This window comes from Lutra lutra, chromosome 2, assembly GCF_902655055.1.
Source record: "Lutra lutra chromosome 2, mLutLut1.2, whole genome shotgun sequence".
Taxonomy (NCBI): Eukaryota; Metazoa; Chordata; class Mammalia; order Carnivora; family Mustelidae; genus Lutra; species Lutra lutra.
This window is the reverse complement of record NC_062279.1, coordinates 156,650,714-156,657,864: the sequence shown is the minus strand read 5'-3', so window position 1 is coordinate 156,657,864 and position 7,151 is coordinate 156,650,714. Positions and strand designations below refer to the sequence as shown.

The 7,151-nt window shown below is 40.0% G+C and overlaps 1 protein-coding gene across 1 annotated transcript; it reads left to right on the top strand.

Moving 5' to 3' along the window:
• The first annotated feature begins 488 nt into the window (after window positions 1-488).
• Window positions 489-3,512, top strand: LOC125093581 (14-3-3 protein beta/alpha-like). Its single transcript, XM_047718993.1, has 2 exons — window positions 489-1,041; window positions 1,260-3,512. Exons 1-2 carry the CDS (start codon window positions 662-664, stop codon window positions 1,612-1,614), a joined length of 735 nt encoding a protein of 244 aa, XP_047574949.1. The 5' UTR covers window positions 489-661; the 3' UTR covers window positions 1,615-3,512.
• The last annotated feature ends 3,639 nt before the right edge of the window (window positions 3,513-7,151 follow it).

Here is a 7,151-nt window from a genome sequence, read left to right as displayed (position 1 = left end):
TCCCATCTACAATTTTCTTAGAATAAAAATTTTCATTAAGAAAGTCCATAGTACTGTAGTTGGCACAATAGGTGCTCAACAGACATTCAATTAATAAAAGCTGTGCCTTATAGATTTTGCTCAGGATTTAGTGGAAGGAAGATGATACTCCTGTTCCTCTCATGTAGCCTTGCAAGGGTCTTCCAGGTTTTCCTAATCATTTGGCATTTCTTTGTGCTACATAAGCACATGCAAATGTTTCAATATATAATCAGTCCTCTATCATACCTTTAAATGGAAATAGGGGTGCCTGGGTGGCTCAGTCAGTTAAGTCCAACTCTTGATTTTGGATCAGGTTCAGGTTATGATCTCACAGTCTCTCAAAGAGTCGTCTTGTCCCTCTCCCGCCCATCTCTCCCTTCCCATTGGCCCATGTGCACACTCAAAGGTTTGCTCTCAAATAAATAAACTTAAAAAAAAAAATCTTCAAAAATAAATAAATAGGAGTTGCCGCCACCGCCGCCGCCGATTCCGGAGCCGGGGTAGCTGCTGCAGTCGCCGCCAGTGCAGCGGCCGCCGCCGCTGCCGCCTGAGGAGTGGGCTTGGGAAGGAAGCGGTCACCGCGCTCGGAGCTTCGCTCACAAGCGTCTTTTCCTCCTGTTGCCCTTCCCCGGGAACGACCATGGATAAAAGTGAGCTGGTACAGAAGGCCAAACTTGCCGAGCAGGCCGAGCGCTACGACGACATGGCCGCAGCCATGAAGGCCGTCACGGAACAGGGGCATGAACTCTCCAACGAGGAGAGAAATCTGCTCTCTGTCGCCTACAAGAACGTGGTGGGCGCCCGCCGCTCCTCCTGGCGCGTCATCTCCAGCCTTGAGCGGAAAACAGAGAGGAATGAGAAGAAGCAGCAGATGGGCAAAGAGTACCGGGAGAAGATCGAGGCCGAGCTGCAGGACATCTGCAATGACGTTCTGGAGCTGTTGGACAAATATCTTATTCCCAATGCTACACAACCGGAAAGCAAGGTGTTCTACTTGAAAATGAAAGGCGATTATTTTAGATATCTTTCTTTTTTTTTTTTTTAAAGATTTTATTTATTTATTTGACAGAGAGAGATCACAAGTAGACGGAGAGGAAGGCAGAGAGAGAGAGAGAGAGGGAAGCAGGCTTCTTGCTGAGCAGAGAGCCCGATGTGGGACTCGATCCCAGGACCCTGAGATCATGACCTGAGCTGAAGGCAGCGGCTTAACCCACTGAGCCACCCAGGCGTCCCTTTAGATATCTTTCTGAGGTGGCATCTGGAGATAATAAACAAACCACTGTGTCGAACTCCCAGCAGGCTTACCAGGAAGCTTTTGAAATTAGTAAGAAAGAAATGCAGCCTACACACCCAATTCGACTTGGCCTGGCACTGAATTTCTCAGTCTTCTACTATGAGATTCTAAACTCTCCTGAAAAGGCTTGCAGCCTGGCAAAAACGGCATCCGATGAAGCAATTGCTGAGTTGGATACGCTGAACGAGGAGTCTTACAAAGATAGCACCCTGATCATGCAGCTGCTTAGGGACAATCTCACTCTGTGGACGTCGGAAAACCAGGGAGATGAAGGAGATGCTGGGGAGGGAGAGAACTAATGTCTGTTGTGCTTCGTGATCTGTTCAGTGTCACTCTGTACCCTTCACATATTTGTGCGATAAAAAAAAAAAAAGTCGTATGTAGACTTTCAATTTTTCACAGCCTCAGCCTAGCAAAATGGTCCATGGGATAAACAGCTGGTGTGTGTATCTAAAACTCAGATTGGTCACATAAATGCCACGGCATTCTGAAGTTTTGATTTTGATTAACATTGACAGGATTACTGTGTGCTGAATTTTTTTTTAAACTGAACACTGTGATTATGGGGTTTTGTAACTTAGCAGAACTCTTACTGGTAGAAAAACTAGACCTAAATTATGTGTAACTTTTTGGAAAGTTTAAACTGATAATCAGACTAGTCACGGAAATAACAGTTCCATTGTAAAGTTGTACAGAAAGTTATAGAGATTATATTGTGACGCTGGGACACAGAGTGAGACCCCTGTCCTATGACAGCAACTCATAGTAGTTCTGCCTGTTTGGGGGGGTTACAGACACTGGCCAGTTTGAGCTGTTGCCACTCAAAAGTTCATGACTGCAGATGTCCACAGTGTCTTCTTCTCCGTAAACTCGAAGCCTAAAATGGAAACTCTTTGTGGCTGATAATTGGGTTTTGACACCGTGAAAAGGCCCAGTGCTCCTAGACCCCGTGACTAACACCCCTTTCCCACAGCCGTCTTACTGATTTGCAACTTGGGCTCCAGTAGTGGAATCTGTTTTCCTTGTAACCAAGACCTAAAGAAGAGAAAAGCCGTGTATCTTATGAATGGCCTTATCTGTTTCCTGGGTAATACCTTTCAGAGTCATGTTCTGCAGAGATTGCCTTTCACTTAAGAAGTACTCAAGTCTTTGGGTGCTTCCTAGCTTGGGGCTTTCAAATTTTGAAATCGAGACATTCTTCCCGCTGTCCTTTTTGACTGTTGACCTTGGTTTTTCTTTTCCCTCTTGAAGTTTCTGTCCTGCTTCTTTACATTTTTTTCCTTTTCAGTTCTGTTGTTGTCTTCTGTTCGTTGTCGAACACCGTACGGGCAGGGCGGGGGCCTGGAGGGGTGAGCGAAGATGGCAAGCACTTTGGTCCGCAGCCCTCACTTCAGGGGAGTTGAGAAGAGCCAGCACATAGCTCTGGCTTCCTCTGATTTCTCAGCGCGCTCGTTGCTCTTCAGTCAGGCCAAGATCTGAGTCAAAAAAGTGTTTTTAAATACCCATGATTTCTCCCTGTGTTGCAGCCAGCCCTGATAATGCTTGTTAGTACCTGTCACCAGCTCTCCCAAGTGTGCTCCTCCAGCCAAGTTCACAGACCTGTTTGAACAAGACCCTATAATGCAGGGAAGTTGCATGAACACCACAGTGGGGAGAGTCCAGAATAGCCAGGCCTACCAGTCTCACAGTATCCCCTCTCCCTGGAACATTCCATGTAGCTGTAGTGTCCACCTGTTTGTCCATCTGCTGAAATGAGAAAAGAAACATTCATGCACTGATTTAAAACCAAAAAAAAAGGAAAAAAAAGAAAAAAAACAAAACAAAAAAACCCCTCCCCCCTTTCTAGCTGAACAAAAATGTGCAGTTAATACTTGGCGCTTGAAAATGCAGTAGTGAATGTGGAACGAGCCTGTCTGTATATCTGGTAGCTCTTTCTTGCTTCGTTTTTCCTTACCAGTATTCTGCCTCACGTTTGCTTCTGTGACGGTTATATTGCCTAGCAAGCACTCCTGTGGTTGTGAAAATAGTATAGCAAAAAAAAAAAAAAAAAAAAAAAAAGAGAGAGAAAAGAAAAATCCCCGGTTATTGATGTACTAGATTTGTGTATGTCTTTTAAACAGTTCTAGTTTCCACCTTAACACGGAATAATCAGGAAAAGTGTAAAAATTCAAAAGTGAAATAAAAAATTTTATCAGTTGCCTGTGGGAAAAAAAAAATAAATACTAATGAAATGGAAATACTGGATAATCTCCTACGGTTACATCTTTTAAGACTTCAAATGTGGGCATATGGAACCGGTTACTTATTAAAAGAGCTTAGCACCGAAAAAGCAAAACCATGCTAAGGAGTCCTCAGGACTTAACACAGTCTCTTCCATGTAGCAGGGATTAGATACATATTTTTTTGAGTGAATTTACTCAAGAATAGCACATCTTAATTTTTCCATAAATGATAAATAATGATAGTAGTAGTAATATCAGTAGTAGCAGTAGTGGTATAATTGAGTGCTACTATTACTAGAGGAAAAAAGAAAAACAGATGGCCTCAACTCTCAAAAATGTGCTAGGTTACCATTATTCAAGCTGGGGACCATACCCATATTTCTGATGCATCTTTCTATTTATGGTATCTAAATTACCAGCATTAGCATTGTTTCTTTCTCGACTCTGCTCAGAAATCAAGCCTAATATTCAGCTATTCCCAGACCACCTATGATCTAAAGGTTCTAGGGAAATGAAAAGTAACTTTCCATTGCAAAAATGTTCAGTTTCTGCCTTGAATATATCCTAAAATAATAAATCTCTATGTTCTTCCTGATAAAAATGCATTTGAAAATTAGTAGCTGCAAGTATCAGAGGAGTCACGGGTGAATGCTTTGACCCTAAGTTTTGCCAGATCTTTTTCTATTACATTTTCAAGTGCTTCATGCATGTGTTGAATTATTGTATAGGTGTCACTAAATAGCAGCTTCAAACTACTGAGAGGTGAATAGTTCCCATTTATTATCATAGTTCCAAATATTTTCTCCTGCATTCCCCGGTAAGCCTGGAGGACCTGCGTCCTGGTTCACAGATCATAAGACCTGTGCTTGATAATCTAAGGGAGATTTGGTTTAAGTGAAGTATTATCTTCTCTGTCAACTACTGAGAACAGGCAACCTTAAAACCAATGCTATAATATTCTTAAGGGGCAGATGATGCATTTTTTCAGGAGGGATTTGATTAGGTTTTGCTAGATGGTAAAGAGTGCTTTTGCTGGGGCATCTGGGTGACTCAGTTGGTTGGGCATCTGCCTTCAACTCAGGTCATGGTCTTGGGGTACTAGGATTGAGCCCAGGGTAGGGATTCCTGAATGGCAGGGAGTCTGTGTTTCCCTCTGTCCTCCCCCCTGCTTGTGCTCTCTCTCTCAAATAAATAAATAATCTTTAACAACATCAAAAAAGAGTGCTTTTCTTCTTCATAGTTTTCTTTTACAGATTTTGTGGAATTGAGGAAAATATTTAATAATACACACTGATTAATGATCGCAAATATTTGTGCTTTCATGGTTTACATTTTTGCATTCTAATGTGGAATATTATAGTTCTAATGTCCCTCTTATTTGTCTTACGATTTAATATTTCCATCTGAAGAAATACCCATATTTAATTTAACCTATTAAAAACTAGAATAAAGAATATCTGTAACCAAAGATTACTACAAAAGTTCAGAGTTTGGACAGGGTCTTAGATATCATCCAAATCGACCACTCTTCCATCACCAAGTACCAGACCTCTTTCCAGTGAAGAGTTTCCTCTCAAATCAAACCTCAAAATAATGTGAACTGAAGTTCTCTTTCTTTCAGTCCTGAATTCTAATCCAGATTTTTCTGTACTTCTATACTATAAATTCTACCTTTGCAAAGAATGGTTCTTTGAATTCTGCCATCCAGCTATTGACTATTTCAACATTCTCCCTTTTGGGTTCCTGATTCATCCACTAACTCAAATTTACCCCACTCAACAAAAACTTGTCCAAATTCTCCTTCTTACATAGCACCATCAATTTCCTTCTTCTACATCAAATTTGTTTTGTTGTTTTTCAGATTTTATTTATTTTTTGAGAGAGAGAGAGAAAGTGTAAGAGAGAGAGAAGGAGGTAGAGAGAACACATGCACGAACAGGAGTTGGGGGAGGGACAGAGAGAGAAGAAGACTCCTCACCAAGCAGGGAAGCCCAATGGGGGACTGGATCCCAGGATCCTGGGTTCATGACCTACGTGGAATGCAGACACTTAACTGAGTCACCCAGGTGCCCCTGAGTCTGTGTCTTTTTCATGCATGTCAAAATTTTAATCCTAATCCTAAAAACTACTAGAATTTTATTCAGTAGGTATTTATAACATGTATGTATTTCTAGTTTCATGAGTTATAGCAATGTAGGAAATACATTCCCTGATATTGAGAAGGGCTTGATAAATCTTAGTATGTTCACTTAAAGAGATTCTAGACAGCCATTCAAAACAATAGCTTAAAACAATAGTCCCTAAACTATGGCCCACCAGTCAGATATGGCCTATGACCTGTTTTTTAAATGAACTTCTGTCGGAACATAGTTATTTCCATCTATTTATGCATTATCTAAAGCTTCTTTTAGATCATAATGGCAGAGTCGTGTAGTTGCAACAGAGACCATATTGCCCACAAAACCTAAAATATTTACTTTCTGACACTTGATGGAATAATTTTTCTGACTCCTGTGTTAGAAAAATCCCAATGGCATTTACTTGATAATTTTTATATACATAAAATAGATATAATAGAAAAATATCCATGACATAATATTAAGATACCATGTAAGTTACAAAATGACCCAATTTTTTGCCAATGAGATAAATCTGGTAAGATATACACCAAAATGCTAACAGTTTGAAAATTTGGTGGAAGTATAGGAAATATTTTTTCATATGCTATATTGGAGGATTTTGTTCATGTTTTTCTTTTATGTTAAATCTCTTAGGAAAGTATTTGCTGTGGGTAACAAAAACCCTGATGATCAGTGGTTAAAAACATGAAAAAATTGTTCATTTAATGAAGAGTTTATTCTTAGTTCAAAAGTCTTATCAGAGCTGAAGTGTGCTCCATACTTTTATAATAATCTTATTTTAAAGCATGATGAATATTCAGGTAAGATGAAAAAAAACAAAAAACAAAACTTAAAGAATGGTTAAAGAGCACAAACATGCAGGATCCCCAAACATTTGCGGTTGTGTGTGAACATGGATTCTAGAGCCAGAATGACTCATCAAATGCATCTTAATTCTTATATTTGCATGCATCTTTGGGAAATTTGTTTACCTTTCTTTGCCTCATACCTGTAAAACATCTGTACAATGAGGTAAGTAAAAGAATACCTTACAGAATTATTTTGTGTATTGAACATGTTAATACCATTAGTGGGCTTAAAATGGTGCCCATTGTATAAATAACAACTCAATAAATATTAGGCATTGTAAGTATTAACATTGCATGATGTGAAAAGAATAATGAGGCAGTTAGCTTGAACGTCTGGGCATGAGGAATACATATAATGTGAAACTATAAACTAAAGTCATGTCCACATGAAAATCTCACTCTTTGATCTTGCTGTTGGCTTGGGTGAGAGGGGTGAGTTCCCTCTGACCACTCCTCAGAGGGAATAAGGATCTTCAGGTTTTTGACTTCATGCATATATTGTTTCCTTTGCTTGTGTTGCTTTTCGTTTTAACAGTTCCTACCTAATTCCTAAAAATTTTTCACTCTTCAGAGCATTCTGATCTAGTCTCTTTTGCACCTCTCCCAACCTCCCTGCCCTCATTAT

What these genes read in the sequence shown, in the direction of transcription:
- LOC125093581 (XM_047718993.1), top strand. Translation starts at nt 662, where the DNA reads ATGGATAAAAGTGAGCTGGTACAGAAGGCCAAACTTGCCGAGCAGGCC. An exon ending in ATGAAAGGCGATTATTTTAG is followed by an intron (nt 1,042 to 1,259) that starts ATATCTTTCTTT and finishes GCGTCCCTTTAG; the next exon opens with ATATCTTTCTGAGGTGGCAT.